Source organism: Saccopteryx bilineata, chromosome 6 (assembly GCF_036850765.1).
Source record: "Saccopteryx bilineata isolate mSacBil1 chromosome 6, mSacBil1_pri_phased_curated, whole genome shotgun sequence".
Classification (NCBI taxonomy): Eukaryota; Metazoa; Chordata; class Mammalia; order Chiroptera; family Emballonuridae; genus Saccopteryx; species Saccopteryx bilineata.
Genome location: NC_089495.1, coordinates 151,181,084 through 151,199,718, shown reverse-complemented (window position 1 = coordinate 151,199,718; position 18,635 = coordinate 151,181,084). Strand labels below are relative to the sequence as shown.

The window sequence follows — 18,635 nt, the reverse complement described above, 5'->3', positions numbered from 1 at the left end:
ATAGGAGACATGTTAAGTGCATTATAGTATACCACAAAAATAGTAGAAGAAAATGTACAAGCATTAGACATTTTTCAATATAAAATATATAATTGAAGCAAGTTGTAACAGTGCCAACCTCTGGGTCAAGATGGTGGATTCAGCATATTTTAAAACCTATTCCACATACATGGCTGATATATCAAAGTATTATTTAGGTAATAGCTTACTGTAAAACAAAAAGAAATTCTCAAGTGCCAGAAAGTAGCATGTAGGAGCTGGCACTGTGCCTTCCAAGTTGTGACCAGGATATGGTTAGCAGGCAAGCTTGGACCCAGAAACACACAGCCCATTCCCACTTGGAAGAAAGGACAGTCCATAACTGTCCATTATAGACATGGCTGAAAAAATATCACCCACCTGTGATGGAAATTCTGAGCCTACCAGTATCTTTGTAAGTAGCTGAGCTACTGATGGAAAAACTAGTTCAGACCTTTGTGAAACCTGTGAGGATCTAGCAGGGCAAACTCAAAACCCTGTCGGAAACACAGAAACCAAGTCAAAGGAAAGTCCTACACTGACAGGCCCAAGCAAGAGGATTCCTATAGAACTGTAGTTCTGAATTCTTGATCTGGCCTCAGGACCCATTGTCCACTCTTAAAAATTATTAAGGACAAAAAGAACTTTCATTTTTGTAGGTTATATCTATTGATATTTACTATATTAGACACTAAAACTGAGAAACTTTTCAAAGACAAGAAATTGCAAGTATACATTCCATTAACCATCAGAGCAATGTCACCACACATCGTGCAGCCTCTGGGAAATGCCGCTATACACTCATGGAAGAAATGAGTGAAAAAGTCAAATAGCATCTTTCTATTGTTATCAAAATTATTTTGAACTTGCAGATTCTTTAAAAGGTCTTGGGGTTTCTGGGAATCTCCAGACCACACCTTGAGAACCACTGCTATGGAAGATGTGTTCACAGGCAAGAATTACTAAGCATGTAATGAAGTTCTGTTCCATTTGAGATAGTCTACTAACCCAGTGAGTAGAGAAATTCACACCTGAAGAGGTAGAGATAATAGAATAACCTGAGAAGGACTTCAAATCTAAATTACAGTATGATCTAAATTAATCACATGTTCATGTCCCTGCATAACCTGAAGACTGGAAATATAATTGCTAATTGTTAAGAGTGGGAATCTCTGAGTGGCAGAAATACATACTTTTAAAAAATTCTTTGTGACTTTCTGAATATTTCAATTATTAAGTGTATTTTAGTTTTGTAATCAGAAAAAACATTGCTGTACTAAGTTGACTTCAGATAGTTCTTCAAGAAAATATTGATCAGTTTGACTCACTTGAGAATATTCCTTCTATCAAGAGGTCTAAGACCTTCAGAAAAGTTTACATACATGAATAGGCTTGTTATTTGGAGCAGGCTTTTAGATTTCACTAATGTGGAATTTGTAGAGGTTTAGACAACTGCTGAGGCCATGTTACCCTGGGTTAGGAGAGCAGTTTTTCATAAAGAAAATTAATTGTGTCGCCCTGGCCGGTTGGCTCAGTGGTAGAGCGTCGGCCTGGAGTGCAGAAGTCCCGGGTTCGATTCCCGGCCAAGGCACACAGGAGAAGCATCCATCTGCTTCTCCACCCCTCCCCCTCTCCTTCCTCTCTGTCTCTCTCTTCCCCTCCCGCAGCCGAGGCTCCATTGGAGCAAAGATGGCCCGGGCGCTGGAGATGGCTCCTTGGCCTCTGCCCCAGGCGCTAGAGTGGCTCTGGTCGCAACATGGCAACCCCCCGGAGGGGCAGAGCATCGCCCCCTGGTGGGCGTGCCGGGTGGATCCCGGTCGGCGCATGCGGGAGTCTGTCTGACTGTCTCTCCCCATTTCCAGCTTCGGAAAAATACAAAAAAAAAAAATTAATTGTGTCAAAATTGCATAAAGAGTAGGTTAATATAATTAAAATTTATATTTTTCAGGCTCCTGGAATGACTTATTACTTGAAAAGATGCAGATATGCTAAATACTTTTTATTTTCATAGCAAGTCTGTTTAAAATCATGAAGTTACATTTTGAAAACTTAACCAGTTTTTGATAGACTTGAAAGAAATACTGTATTTCATTTTAGAAATATTATTTAATGTAGACTTTCTGCCTTTCATCTTGCTTCCCTCAATTAATTCTAATTAGTAAGTTTTGTGGTGTTTTATAATAGAGACAGTCGAATTCTAAAGGGTCTTGGTGTTTATCTTTATACGGCTCTTCCCTGAGTGTGTAATGAGAAGTGCTCAGTGGTGTCATGTTGAGGGCAGGGTTAGGAAACTGGGGAAACGGTTGGGTGACACATTTAAACAGGTTCTTCATAACAAACTTTGTGTTGTGACTCTCCTCGAGAAGGATAGATGAACTGTAAGATAGAATTGTCCCCAGTTTATTTTCCTATGGGACCTTCTTCTCTCAGAGCACTTGCAGAACCACAGGCTGCAGATTGCACTGTGAGGAAATACTGACCTGTGAGTTGGCCCTCTATGGTGCTGATGTCCTTGTTTCATAACACTGCTCTTCAGTGTTTTATTTTGCCAGCTTCCCGTTTCAGAGAGCTTATGTTCTAATAGGGAATACCATAGTATTCATGGGTAAACCATAAATGAGACATGACTGAATGCCAGGGGGAAACTAACCATGCTTAACTGGGAAGGTGTGATTAGGTTGAGCAGCAATGAAAGGAAATTACCTCATGAAAATGTGGCTTTAGAACTGCACTTTGAAGAATGGGGATTTACACAAAAGTTTAAAGGATTGGAGGACAAGAGGCATCCTTCAATGATAAGTGTGATGTCCAAGATTTGGACAGGCTGGGATGATAGGTCAGTATCTATTCCCTCATCTCAAAATGTGCTCTTCTCCCTCCCAAAAGCTTCTTTTAAGAATACTGTCTTACTGCAGATACAGGGTACTGCATTTTAACTCTGGTCTTTCAATACCCTCTGGTATTCAAATCCCCTCACTATTACACAAAGTTAGACTGCATACAGTAGTGATGTGAATGTTTTTATAGGGTACTTAAAGCTCCTACAAGGCCTTCTCATCTTTCTGCTGCCTGTAGGCCACCTGTCTCCAGGCCACCAAAATGCATATGCTGACCTTTTTCATGGAATTAATATATATAATGTCCAGAGATTTCAAACCTGTGTTAAATAAGTACTTCAATAAGCATTTCCTGCCAGAATAAGTGTATTATGGCCCCAAATCTCTTGGACTATGTTCTTCTAATAATCACTGGAGCATTTTATTGAATGTAAAGTATACCTCAGTGCAATAAATTTAAGCATTTTTTTTAAATCACCATTTTCGGTTATATATGAATCAGCTTAAAGGTATCTAGTTATTTGCAATCAACCCTACTTAAAATGTGGGTGGGCAATATTATATATATGTTGCCTTTCTTTATGATATTAATCATAGATAAAAGTGTATATCAGTTTGGAGTGATGCATTATAGTGTCCCTCAAATTATTTCTGGACTTATTTCAAATTTGGGATAGTCACTTTCTTGTCCTTTTATTTTAATGAAGCCCTGTTTTATGACATTATCATAATTTCATCACATGTGATTATTTTTATGTTATATCTTATAAAATATGGAAAGTGATATGGCCCTTATTGGGGCGGCTGGTGTGCTCTGCTATAGTATTGGCCAAAATGATACAGCACTGAGTTTAGGTGGAACTTTATTTCCACTTCTCAGGTTTCCACTGAGGTCAGGAGTTTTCTCTGTTCCCCAGGAGAGACAAATGTGGGAAACACACTTGCAGATTCTCCCTGACCCACCCATACATGTCCCCACAGGTAAGACAAAGTGATTTCTCTGGTGAATTTGGGGAAAGACCTTGGCCTGCTGGCCTCAGACCTAAGGGAGATCCACTATGTGCGGTGTGGACAGTTCCCTGGATAGCCTCTCCCACCCACCTCAGGAAGGAGTCCTGCGTGGTCCAGCACGCCTGGACTGGGAAGAAGGTATGGAATCAGGGATGAAGTGTGGACATACTTCTCCAGCAGCCAGCATTCTATTGCCATTTGTCTTCTGGGTTGAATGTCTCCAACAGATCTGAATTAGCAGGAAAAGAGGGTTGTAATTTCATGAGCCCCTCTCCCCAATTCCAACACACTAGAATATGCAAGTACTTTAGAGCAGTGGTCCCCAACCCCTGGGCCGCGGACCAGTACCGGTCTGTGGGCCATTTGGTACCAGTCCGCAGGGAAGAATAAATAACTTACATTATTTCTGTTTTATTTATATTTAAGTCTGAATGATGTTTTATTTTTTAAAAAGACCAGATTCCTTCTGTTACATCCGTCTAAGACTCACTCTTGACGCTTGTCTCAGTCACATGATACATTTATCTGTCCCACCCCAAAGGCCGGTCTGTGAAAATATTTTCTGACATTAAACCAATCTGTGGCCCAAAAAAGGTTGGGGACCACTGCTTTAGAGGATCCTATAGCCAGGTGTGGAAGTGGGGGCCGTCTTTAACTACAGCTCTGCTGTTTCCCATCTCTAGTTCCATCACATGCTCCCATTGTCACTCAGAGTAGATGTAGTGGGTACTCAGAGTAGGGTTGTCTGAGTTTGAATTCTTACTGAGCAGGTTCATGTTTCCTCATCTGTAATATGGGGGTTTTAAAAGTACCCACCACATAGGACTGTTGAGTAGGTTATTTTTGTGCATTGATACCTCTGAAGTGCTTAGCACATGGACAACATAATAATAGATGATCTATTATTGTTGTTATAATTGCTTCATGAGGATACAATGTTATTAAAGCTGCTTAAATATAATTACTAAAAGGATGGACTTTCTCTGAATCCAGAAGATTCTAGAATGATTTGGAGAGGGAGATCTATCCAAGATCTTTTGGCGTTGGTGGTTATGAGGGAGAAAGCTGAAGGAAGGACTGGGGGTCTGGGCACAGAGTGGGGCAGCTAAAAGAAACACCTGTGTGCACGTGGGCTGTGCATGACGGGAACATGTGTGGGGCAGTTTTGAAATAGCATTGGTGTTATGGGTAAAGACTGTTTGGCATAAACTATGAAAGAAAAAAGGAATTAAAACTCTGCTTTGTCAGAATGACTCTCATTTATGTGTATAACTTACAATTTGTGCAAAGAGACTGACACACAATGATTGTGCAGATCATTAAATATACCAGATAAACTTTGCTGTAAATATTTTTGGGTGGTGATGGCCACTTCTGTAAAATGTTTTTAATCAGCTGTGGACCCTACCATTAATTTGGTTTGTAGGGCATCTAAACAAGTTTTATTAAATGTCTATTGTAAGAGATACTATTAATCTCTTACAGATACTATTCTGGCAGGAAACGCTTATTGAAGTTCTGCCCAGATAGAGCCTCTTGGATCCCTTTCCTTCGTTGTTGTCTCTGAGCTCTCCTCTCCTGGCTGCAGCATGCCTTGGCTTCTACCAGCCAGCAGGCCACCTCTTTAGAGGACTACCCATGGTTCTACTGGGACTGCTTTTGGTGTAGAGAGCTGGAAGTGCCTATAGTCCATCTTCACCTTTGAGTAGCCCTTAGTCAATAGTGGGTAGTGTTGGAAAATGAAAGCTCTAAGGTATAACTATGCTCCTGAGTTATTCAGAATGATAACTGAGGATCAGGCTGAACCTCACACCATGGGACTCTGCCTAACATAGAAGCCCTGCTTCAACTGTGCCCTCCCTTACCACCTTTCTCCATTGCCTCACCAGTTCTTTTTTAATAAATGATTTATGCCTGATTTCTCATCACTCGGTCTCCTTCTGGGAAACTTGAAATAAACACATTTTATATATGTCAAATTCTGTCCTGAACACAATATACACATCAACTCATTTGATCCTCACTATGCTGACGGTAATTACCATCACTGTTATTCCCTGGAGAAGTGCACTGACTGGAGTGAAAGAGAAGGGGCAGCATGGACTTCTCTGAGGTTGTTAGAGGTTTGTCACTTTGCCTTCTCTCCTGTCCTCCTGGCCCACTGATATCTCATGTAACATGACTATGTTGTCTTCTGAAGTACAGCCACCATCCTAGGATAGTTTGTTTGAACATACAAGACCATATTTTGGAATTAGTATTCATATGAATCCCACCACTGATGAAACATATCACAATAATTCTCCTTGTTTCAGAATCTTCAAGTTAGCAAAGAGACTATAAAATCATTTTTGTACTCGAAAAACAAGTACCCAGAAAGACTAGGAAGGATGCTACTATATTTAATAAGACCCAGCCAAAGCCCCGTGAGGGGCAGATGGGAATTAGAGGCAAGCCTTTGGGGTCAGATGCACCTGAGCATGAGTCCCAGCATCTCTCTGACAAGCTTTGTAACCTTAGGCTAATTAATTTTCTCACCTGTAGAATGGAGACTATAATATTCATTCTGTAGCATTAAAGTAAGAATTAAATAAAGGAATAAAAGAATATATATAAAGTTCTAAGCATAATGCCTGACATAGAGTAAGTATGAAACCAAACCTTTATAATTTTTTCATTAAAATGGTGCATAGAACATATTATTTAGTGACTCACCCCAAAACAGAGGTATATTGTTTGCAGACATTGATGATACAATATGCAACTACTCTTGAACATCCTCGTAGGCCGCAGCTGCTGTGCACGCCACACTTTGAGCTACTGCTTTAATGCAGCCATGACCTTCCATCTCAGATACCAATTTGCCATGTTCCTGGTGATCTCTGGAATGAGCCAGGCTTTTTTTCACTGTTGCATTTACCAGAGGTAAGAATAGCCATAGACTACAACTCTGCCCCTGAATTCTCTGCCCCCTAGTCAGGCAACTTGCACATTTTTTAAGATTGCTTAGTAAGGATGGTACAAACTTGTTCTCTTGTTTGACATTTTATTTGGGTAACATTGTTGATCACATGCAGTTGTAAGAAATAACACACAGAGATCTCCTATACCCTTCTACCCTTCACCCAGTTTTCTCCAGTGGCAACATCTACAACCCTCTGATTTTATACAGAATTTTAAAATAAGTATTCATATCTGCCCTTATTTATACAAAAGTGTGGAATACTCTTCTTTGCTTTGATAAGACTACAAACTGCAGGACCCAGTTTCTTCCATCAAGGATCTGAGAGTCATCAGAACCTGGATTTGGGGCATGAGGCGCAAAGAAAACTTACACATACATTCTTTGTTTTGTGCCAGATTAAGATTTTTACAAAAAGCTCTTTTCAAAACTGAATTGTGTGTGTGTGTGTGTGTGTGTGTGTGTGTGTGTGTGTGTGTGTGAGAGAGAGAGAGAGAGAGAGAGAGAGAGAGAGAGAGAGAGAGAGGAGGGACAGATAGGGAAAGACAGGCAGGAAAAGAGAGAGTCTCACCACTTCCTAGTCAGGCAAAAACTGAAATGTTGAGTTGTAAAATTCTTTTTATTTTTTCATTGCTCACATGACTGGATTATTTAGGGTGTTAGAATTATGTACTTCTCTAACATAAATATGATGTTCTAGACATCATGCCTGTCTTCTATCTAGAGTGGCTCCACCACAAGACTTTGGGGGGGGGGTAAGAGCCCCTCAAAGCATGTTATAAGAATATTTATGTCTGAGAGCAAAAGCAGAAAAGCCAAATGCAGTGAGTGTATTTACTATTTATTTTTTAAAAAAGCGATTGCAGAAGCTTTCCATCACTGGCAGGCACTGCCATTCTGCGTGCGGATCGGGGGTGTTTCTGGCCGCTCAGGCTCCACTCTCACACTCTCAGTCTTTGGATCTGGCTTCCCGGTGTGTAAGGTGCTGTTGTGCAGGGGAAGCTGCTGGTGTGCAGTGTCGACATGGTCACCGATTCATGTGTTACAGAGCAGTTGGCTTCACTTACTGTGTGAAATGTTTTCATTTTGCTTTCGCTTTTTACAGTAGGAAATGTCTCTCCTTCTCCATCATTGCTTATTTTCATTCCCCTTCTCTTTTTTCTTGCCTCCTTCTTGAATTTATGAGCACTCCATCCCCAACCTCTTGTCTTACTGCTTTCCCTTTGTATTTATCTTTTGACTCTCATGAATCACTCCCTTCCCCTGACTCTGAGCTCTGCAAAAAGAAAGAAAAAGGAAAACAAACAGAAAAATCCTTTATTAAGACATTAGGCAAAAAAAAATCTTGTAGTTATATGTTTATTTTAATTTTATTTTGTCATCTTCCAAAACACAGGTCTGTGCAGAGCTATGCCTCTGTTTTGCCTATAAGGTATTTGTTGGTATTCAGTGGTAATGATGCACAGTCCCTTTATAAACAAACATCTTTTTGTCTTTATTGTTTGGTTTGTTTGTGATGTTTGAGTAGTTTAAATGTATGTTTGTAATAGCCACTTACCAAGAATTTCATACTCGATGCAAAAGGAAGAAGTAGAAATGACCATCCCATAAGTCATTGTTGGAATGCTGCCCAGCATAGGGCTTAGGGATTAATGATGGGGGAAAATGAGTTTTTCACCTTTATATAATCTAAGTACAAGGGTAAACCTAACATTGGTTCACTTGGGCCACCAAAAGAGATAGCTCAGTGGACAAGTAAAAGATGAGTTACACTGAGGTCAGCCCAAATGTAATAAGCCAAAACCTAGGAGGAGACTGTCAGTGAGAAAGGAAACCCAATGATTAGTCAGGACAAGGTGGGAGGGAGGGTATGTGCATGTGAACATGTATGTGTGTGGTGGGGGGGGAGGGTGTCCAGAGATGAAGAAGGTAGAGACAGAGCCTAGACTATTTATAGTGTGGGGTTGTGAAGGGACATTGCATGTGGCTTACCTGATCCTACTGTCTTGGGGGTGCTTTCTGAAAAGGCATACCACCTAGTGAACAAGCCAAATGTTCTTATTCAATGATTATCAAAGGCATCTGTGAAATCATGGGATGAACTCTGCCAATTTACTAATGACACGACTGCTATTGTAGGGGAAAATACTCATTGTCAGTTTTGGGTGCCATGTGAGTCTTTGTTTCATTTATAGGAAGGAAATACAATAAAAGTAGAGGGAAAATACAGTTCACAAATATACAAATGATTTAATAGCACTGTATATAGGGCTCTCAATATTTTGTTGTTGTTGTTCTTTTCAATGTAAGGCAATAAAGCCAGATAGGATTGTTCTCATATTCCGGTGTTGCCTTTGTAGTGTGTGTATATGTGTGTGCACAATATTATTTTTCTGTTAGGGTGTATCTTTGTAGCACTTTCAAAATATGTTGGATATACTTTGGAAGGTGACAAATATCTTGTTTTATTATCAGAGGAATCCCTGTGCATTCAATGCAAAGTTACAGAGGGATCCTTAAAGACAAAACAATAGTAATAACAGTAAAGACTTCCAGTGCTGACCACACTTGAGCAGAGAACCAGCATCTACTGTGCATGTATATGGTAATACCAAAGAAAAGAAATGCTAAGAATGTGTTTTAGTCTGAGGGGGCAGTGCAAAGACATCATGAAATAGATGGTGAAAAAGACACAGAATGGAATAATAAATATCTCCTGTGGTTTTTCTTTTTTTGCAGTTCCTTTTAAACCCAAAGTGGATGATGCTGTCAGGGCTGAACCACTGAACAGTCTGTGAACAATTCCTATCTTCTCACTGGCCATAAGTTGAGATAAGATGGAAGACTCTTACAAGGATAGGACTTCACTGGTGAAGGGTGCCAAGGACATTGCCAAAGAGGTGAAGAAACAAACAGTAAAGAAGGTGACTCAAGCAGTGGACCGGGCCCAGAATGAATACACCCAGAGGTCCTACAGTCGATTCCAGGATGAAGAAGAGGACAATGACTATTACACACATGGAGAAACCTATAATGAGGAGGCCAATGATGACGAAGGCTCCAGTGAAGCGACTGAGGGTCATGATGAAGATGATGAAATCTATGAAGGAGAGTATCAGGGAATCCCCACTATGAACCAAGAGAAAAACAGCATGGTGTCGATAGGGCAGCCCAAGGGCGATGAGTACAAGGACCGACAGGAGCTGGAGTCAGAGAGGAAAGCTGATGAGGAAGAACTAGCTCAACAGTATGAGCTGATAATCCAAGAGTGTGGTCATGGCCGTTTTCAGTGGGCCCTTTTCTTTGTCCTGGGCATGGCCCTCATGGCAGATGGTGTGGAGGTGTTTGTTGTTGGCTTTGTGTTGCCCAGTGCTGAAACAGACTTATGCATACCAAATTCAGGATCCGGATGGCTGGGTAAGTGCATCAAGTCAGAGAGACAAATTCTGAAACTAGTTTGTTGGACACAGTTAACAAATAGAATAAATACATTTTATCTAGAGCAATGTATTTTTTTCTAACAGCATTGTGAAAAATTTTAAACATACAAAGGAATCATCAAAAGACTTATCCATATATCCACCACTTATATTCTATAGTTAACATTTATTATATTTTCTTTATCAGCTCTATTTATATCTACCCATCAATCTGACTTATACTTTCATACATTTCAATGTAAGTTAAAGATATATATTTTAACATATGCTATTATAAATGTTACATTGGTTTATCTTTTATTAACTTCCAAAGGTATGCCCTTGGAAGTTGATGAAACTGTTATATGAAACTTATTTGACATGTTTCTAAATACAGAGGTTAATTATATGAAATTCCGACAAGTGTGATTTCAAATTCCAAATTTTAAGTTTTATGTATAATCATATGGTTTAAATACTTTGGGACTCTGCTAATTTTTATTTTTCTACTAACCTATGTGTATGTTTTCTTGTTAATTTTTTTCAATTAGTCTTATTCATAGATTTTTCTTTGCATGACTTTTTCTATCTTTTTTAGAGTTCATACCTTTGTGCCTAAACTAGAAAAACTTTATATTCTCATAGGATTTAAAAATCTATTTCAAATCATATTAATATTTCAATATGTATTAAAATAATATGACCTCCCTATAAAATATTTAGATAGCAGATTTGTAATTTGTTATAAAGTTGCCATGCACTCAAGATTCCTATTGTTGCAAAGCTGTCGTTAATACACCCACTTATTTCCCTTGTGCAGTGACTGTAAGAAGGCAGAGAAATATGTATGCAGCAGAATATCCCCAACAACTTATGAGTCTACTTCAAACGCTTGGTGCCTTTTGCTAAGCATACCTCAGAGAAAACGTTTATGTGCATATTAAATCTTTATGTGTTTCAGAGTCTGTGCAAGAGAATAAGAATAACTGTTATCTCACTTTCCAAGGGACTTTTTAAAATTGAAACTTGCAAAACCAAAATATATAACTCTTTTTTGTAGAAGCCTTGTCACTTCATTAAGAAATGTTATACTCATAAGTGACATCAGAGATATGGTGCCATGAGGGGTGCTCCTGATATCTCCCTGAAATTTTAACAAATTCAACAACTAGAGACAAAAAAAAAACAATCTCAGAAATATCTGAAATACACATACAAAAACAAAGGTACAATTGGGCGAAAAGGGGCTGAATATACAATCCACTCTGAAGGAAATAAGATGGACAACGGAGTATTCAATTTTCCTCACTGATCTAAGGAAGGGTTGCTTTCACAGACCTGAGAGGAAAGGAGGGCTGAGGGAGAGGGAAGAAGCTGGACTAGGGCAGACGATCAAGCTGGGGAGAGAGCGCACTGGCAGCTCAGCCTGAGATTGCAGATGTGGAGCTAGTGCAAGTGGCAGACTCTGGCAGAGGTGGGCAAGCGGGTTGCCTGTGGAGACCAGCACCAGAGTGGCTTTGGGCTTTGTTCACTCCTGGTCTGCAATTACTGGCAGTATGCAAGTGGCTCCACCTGGCACTTCTGGCATGGATGAGTACGTTCACGGAGGGAGGGGCTAGGCCAGAAACTCTCAGCAGTGGACTTCTGCATGTGCTGTAGCCAGAGTTTCTGTGTGGTCCTCACTCTCCAACCAATAGCACAGGAAGTGAGCAAGGACAGATCACTAGGCCTGGACCTGTCTGGGCGAGGTGCTTCCACCAGCCAATACAGGTTACAAAGCACATTCTTGCGGAGCAGACCTGAGGAAGTGGTGGGGGCTGGGTGCTGGGCAGGGCTCGCAAGCAACTTACTACAGGCTACCAAACAAGGCACTAGGGAGAAGCCTATGGAGATAAGACCCATTGATCACTGAGGCAAACTAGACATACCCAGGGACCCTTAGAAAGGAACCTGACCCACAGTCAGCTCACTGCCCTGCCTGCTTATGCTGGCGGCTCTGGTTGAAAAACCCTTACCCAAAACTGTCCTTTGAGTGGACCTGGAGGAGAGACTTGGCAGCTCTTAGGGCCTTTTGCTCTGCAGGCAGTGGCTGGGGCATCTTCCCACCAGCCAATACAGGTTACAAAGCGCATTCCCATAGAGCAGACCTCAGAGAGCACTGCGGAAGTGGTGCGGACTGGGCTGTATGCTTCCTAAACAGAGCACAAGGGAAAAAAGCCTGGGGAGAGTAGACCTGCGGAGCACTGAGGCATACCAGACATGCCCAGAGGTTCTTAGAAAGACACCTGAAAAGCAATCAGCTTCCAGCCCTGCCTGCTTATGCTGGTGGCTCTGACTGGCAAAGCCTTACCCAGAATTGTGCTTTGAGCAGGGCTGAAGAGGGGACTTTGCAGCTCTTAGAGCCTCTTTCTCTCCAAACAGTGGCTGGGGCAACTTCACAGATGGGTCCCCAGGCTGCTGGCTCAGGAAGGAGAGACATAGGGAAAGGCACTCGGAAACCTGACTCTCCCATTGTCAGAGCCTGCAAACCCTAACAAGCCCTGCCTACCAATAGGACTGAGGTCTAGTTTATGTCATAACCATAGTGACACATCAACTACAAATCTCTACTCAAGAGTGCCACAGGGGCAAAACCTGGGGTACAGCGCCACCAGCCAAAAAGAGAAAGAAGAAAGGAAAAAGAAGATAACCACTCAAAACCAGGAAAGAATCATTTTTTATAATTTTTTTCCATTTTTTTCTGTATTTTTCTTTTTTTTTTTCCACCTTGGTCATTTTATCCTCTTTCCATTTTATTCTTTCCTTTTCATTTTAAACTTCATTACCCATAGGTGTTACATTTTCCATTCTTGTTTTTTTTCTATGCAGGTTATATTCCAAAAACCTTAACTCTTTTTTTTCTTCTTGTTTCTTTTTATTTCTTTCACTTTCTCTCATTCAATCGTCATTCACAAACAAATTATTTTGGGGGGATTAAAATATTTTCTTTGTAGCATTTGAGTGCTTTTTACTTTGTTTTTTATCTCTTTATCATTTCCCCCAACTTCAGCTCTCCATTCTATGTAGTTTTTGTTCCAAGTAATACAATAGAATTTTAATTTTTCACTGAATTTTTTCAATTATTTCTTTTTTTCTTTCTCTTTCACTTTTTTTCTTATTCGATCATTATTTACAAACAAATCATTTTATTCTTGATTCAAATTTTTTATTTGTGGCATTTTGTGTGTTTTCACTTCATTTTAATCTCTTTGTAATTTCCCCCCAACTCTGGCTCTCTGTTCCATGTAATTTTGATTCCACTTAGCACAATAGAATTTTCATGTTCTCAATTTATTTTATCATCTCTTATTAGTGTTATTAACAATACCACTCTCAAATGCCATTAAGGAAAAGAAATCAAATATCATGGATATTGACAAAACACAGAGATGTAGCTCAGATAGATAAGAAAAAATCTATAGAAAAATACTTCAATTGCTTGGAAATCTTGGAGTTAAATGACAGAGAATTTAAAATTGAAGCCCTAAAAATACTCAGGGAAATACAAAAAAATAAAGAAAGGCAATTTAAGGAGCTCAAAAAAAATTCAATGAACAAAAAGAATACATCACCAATGAAATTGAAACTTTGAAAATGAATCAGATATGAAAACCTCAATTCATGAACTAAAAAATGAGGTAACAAACTTAGCTAACACAATAGGCCAAATAGAGGAGAGAATTAGTGACATAAAGACAGGCAACTAAAAACACTACAGAGAGAAGAGGGTCTCATGAATTTTTAAAAAAAAATGAGAAAGCCCTACAGGAATAGTCTGACTCCATCAGAAAGAGCAACATAAGAATAATGAGGGAGAAAAAGATGGCAGCGGAGTAGGCAGATGCACAGACGCACAGCTCTCACCACCAAACTGGAATACAAATCAATTTAGGAAAAATCAGCATGAAAAACCAACTCTGAACTGCAAGAACAGTTCTCAAAAACCAAGGAGCAAAGAAGCCACAACAAACCTGGTAGGGAGCGCCTGAATCTCCTCTGCTTACAGGAACAGGGGGGGGGTGGGGCTGAGAGCCCAGAGGGGATCTCACACAGGGAAAAGAGCATAAACTACTGCTCACAGCCACTTGCCTGGCTACCAGGCAGCGAGGTGTGTTGAAAAGACCAGCTAATTTCCCAAGTGGAAAGGACAGGGGGAGGGACTGACTGTGAGGGGCTAAGGAAGGCAGGAAATGAACTAAAAAAGCTGACTCATCTGTGCTGGAGGCAGCCAGAGCTGGGGGGAGGGACTGAACCTTTCACAAAACAGAGCTGAAGTGCTTCCGGATCAGAGATCTCTGGACATCTCTCCAGCTCCAATCAGCACAACAAGACACAGCTGAAAAGAAGTGGGGAGGAGGGGCAGTAACTCAGGTCTCCATGGAGATCTGAGATATACCTCCCCCTACTGAAGCTGAGAAAACACCCTGCCTCCAGTGAGATTAGCTGGCTAAAGAGGCCTTCAGAGTCTCAGGTTACACCCATCACATTCCTGGATACAGTTTCAAGGAAGCCCCCTGCTGAGATCAGTAAACAAGACTATCACCTGTTAAGAAAACAAACAAATCAAGACTTCAAAGCTGCCCAAATCCGAAAGTGGATTACAGATAACAGCTGATACCAACCCAAGAAGACCTAGAAATAACACAACTGAAGACTGGAGGCAGACAACACCAAGCTTAGACTCAACCAACTCTACAAATAAAACACCCAAAAACAGATAATTAGAAGACAAAGAAGTGCAATCCAAATGAAACCACAAGAGACACCTTCAGGAGATGAACTGAGTGATATGGAAATAATCAAACTTCCAGATGCAGAGTTCAAAATAATGATTGTAAGGATGCTTAGGGATCTTAGAACAACAATGGATGGTCATTATGAACACCTAAATAAAGAAATAGCAAGTATAAAAAAGAATCAGTCGGAGATGACAAATACAATATCAGAAATAAAGACCACAATGGAAGGAATTAAAAACAGGATAGATATAGCTGAGGATCGACTCAGTGAGTTAGAGGACAACTGAAGTTTCATGAAGGCATGAAAGCAGAGAAGAAAAGAGAAAAGAGACTCAAAAAGTCAGAGGAAACTCTTAGAGAGCTCTGTGACAACCTGAAGAGAAATAACATCTGCATCGTAGGGGTTCCTGAAGAAGAAGAAAAAGAACAAGGGATAGAGACTTTGTTCAATCATATCATAGCTGAAAACTTCCCTAAATTAATGCAAGAGAAACTCTCACAAGTCCAAGAAGCACAGAGGACTGCATTAAAGAGAAATCCAAAGAAACCTACACCAAGACACATCATAATTAAAATACCAAAGCTAAGCGATAAACAGAAAATATTAAAAGCTGCAAGAGAAAAAAAAGTTATCACCTACAAAGGAGCCTCCATAAGGATGACATCCGACTTCTCAACAGAAACACTTGAGGCCAGAAGGGAATGGCAAGAAATATTCAAAGTAATGCAGAACAAGAACCTACAACCAAGACTACTTTATCCAGCAAGGCTATCGTTTAAAATTGAAGGAGAAATAAAAAGCTTCCCAGGCAAAAACAACTCAAGGAATTCATTACAACCAGACCAATGCTGCAGGAAATGTTATGGGGCCTGTTGTAAACAGATAAAAGTGGGAAAAGAATATAGCAAAAAAGGAATACACCTTTAAAGAAGAAAATGGCAATAAACAACTATATCAATAATAACCTTAAATGTAAATGGATTAAATAATCCAATCAAAAGACATAGGATAGCTGCGTGGATAAGAAAACAGGACCCATACATATGTTGTCTACAAGAGACACACCTTAGAACAAAAGAAACACATAGATTGAAAGTAAAAGGATGGAAAAAAACGTTTCATGCAAATGGAAATGAAAAAAAAGCTGGGGTAGCAATACTTATATCAGACAAGTTGGACTTTAAAACAAAGGATATAGTAAGAGATAAAGAAGGCCACTACATAATGATAAAGGGAGTAATCCAACAGGAAGATATAACTATTATAAATATCTATGCACCTAATATAGGAGCACCTAAATATATAAAGCAGACTTTGATGGATTTAAAGGGCAAGATCAACAGCAATGCTATAATAGTAGGGGATTTCAATACCCCACTAACATCACTAGATAGATCCTCAAGAAAGAAAATTAACAAAGAAACAGCAGACTTATTGGAAACACTAGATCAACTCGATTTAATAGATATCTTCAGAACCTTTCACCCTAAAGCAGCAGAATATACATTCTTTTCAAGTGCTCATGGTGTATTCTCTAGGATAGACCACATGTGAGGGCACAAAAAGCTCTCAACGAATTTAAGAAGACTGAATCATATCAAGCACTTTCTCTGATCAAAACGGCATGAAACTAGAAATGAATCACAACAAAAAAGCTCAAAAATTCTCAAACACATGGAAACTAAATAGCAGGTTGTTAAATAATGAATGCATTAAGAATGAGATCAAAGAAGAAATAAAAAAATTCCTAGAAACAAATTACAATGAGCATACAACAACTCAAAATTTATGGGACACAGTGAAAGCAGTGCTGAGAGGGAAGTTCATAGCACTACAGGCACACTTTCAGAAGCTAGAAAAAGCTCAAATAAACAATTTAACCCTGCATCTAAAAGAATTAGAAAAATAATAGCAAGTAAAGCCCAAATGTAGTAAAAGGAAGGAAATAATAAAGATCAGAGCAGAAATAAATGACATAGAGGCTAAAGAAGCAATACAGCATATCAATGAAACTAGGAGCTGATTCTTTGGAAAGGTAAACAAGATTGATGAACCTTTAACTAGACTCACCAAGAAAAAGAGAGAGAGGACTCAAATAAATAAAATTAAAAATGAGAGAGGAGAAATAACAACTGATACAACAGAAATATAAAATATTATAAGAAAATACTATGAAGAACTGTATGCCAAAAAACTTGACAACCTAGATGAAATGGACAAATTCCTTGAAACATACAATCTTACAAAAATCAATCTGGAAGAATCAGAAAACCTAAACAGACCTATTACACCAAATGAGATCAAAACAGTTATCAAAAAACTTCCAAGAAAGAAAAGTCCAGGGCCCAATGGCTTCACAATGGAATTCTACCAAATATTCAAAGAAGAACTAACTCCTATCCTTCTCAAACTATTTCAAAAAGTTCAAGAGGAAGGAAGACTTTCAAGCTCCTTTTATGAGGCAAGCATAATTCTGATTCCAAAACCAGGCAAACACAACACAAAGAAAGAAAATTATAGGCCAATATCTCTGATGAATATAGATGCTAAAATCCTCAGCAAAATATTAGCAAACCGGATCCAACAATATATGGAAAAAAATCATACACCATGATCAAGTGGGATTTATTCTGGGGAGGAAAGGATGGTACAATAATCGTAAATCAATCAATGTGATTCATCACATAAACAAAAAGAAGGAGAAAAACCATATGATAATTTCAATAAGATGCAGGAAAAGCATTTGATAAAATCCAGCACCCATTCATGATCAAAACTCTCAGCAAAGTGGGAATACAGAAAACATACCTCAACATGATAAAAGCCATCTATGAGAGACCCACAGCCAACATCATACTCAATGGGCAAAAATTAAAAGCAATCCCCTTAAGATCAGGAACAAGGCAGGGGTGCCCCCTCTCACCACTCTTATTTAACATGGTCCTGGAAGTCCTAGCAACAGCAATCAGACAAGAAGTAGAAATAAAAGGCATTCAAGTTGGAAAAGAAGAATTAAAACTATCATTATTTGCAGATGATATGATATTGTATGTAGAAAACCCTAAAGTATCAGTCAAAAAACTATTGGACCTGATAAATGAATTCAGCAAAGTGGCAGGATATAAAATCAATACTCAGAAATCAGAGGCATTTTTATACACCAACAAGGAACAGTCAGAAAGAGAAAATAAGGAAACAATCCCCTTCACAATTACAACCAAAAAAATAAAGTACCTAGGAGTAAACTTAACCAAGGAGACTAAAGACTTTTGTACTTGGAAAATTACAAAGCATTGATAAAAGAAATCAAGGCAGATACAAACAAGTGGAAGCATATACCGTGCTCATGGTTAGGAAGAATAAACATCATTAAAATGTCTATATTACCCAAAGCAATCTATAAATTCAATGCAATACCAATTAAAATACCAATGACATACTTCAAAGATATAGACTACATATTCCAAAAATTTATATGGAACCGAAAGAGAATATGAATAGCCTCAGCAATCTTAAAAAGGAAGAAGAAAGTGGGAGGTATCACACTTCCTGTTATCAAGTTATACTACAAGGCCATTGTACTCAAAACAGCCTGGTACTGGCATAAGA

The 18,635-nt window shown here is 39.2% G+C and overlaps 1 protein-coding gene across 2 annotated transcripts in view; it reads left to right on the top strand.

Annotated features, from left to right (window-relative positions):
- SV2C (synaptic vesicle glycoprotein 2C) overlaps window positions 1–18,635 on the top strand; it is a 255,816-nt gene that overhangs the window by 32,865 nt on the left and 204,316 nt on the right. Inside the window, exon 2 of one of the 2 annotated variants that reach the window (XM_066235030.1) lies at window positions 9,568–10,245. The exons of the other annotated variant lie outside the window; for it this stretch is intronic. Coding sequence (XP_066091127.1) covers window positions 9,666–10,245 — 580 coding nt within the window. The 5' untranslated portion in view covers window positions 9,568–9,665. The remainder of the gene's footprint in view (window positions 1–9,567; window positions 10,246–18,635) is intronic. 2 annotated transcript variants of the gene reach the window in all.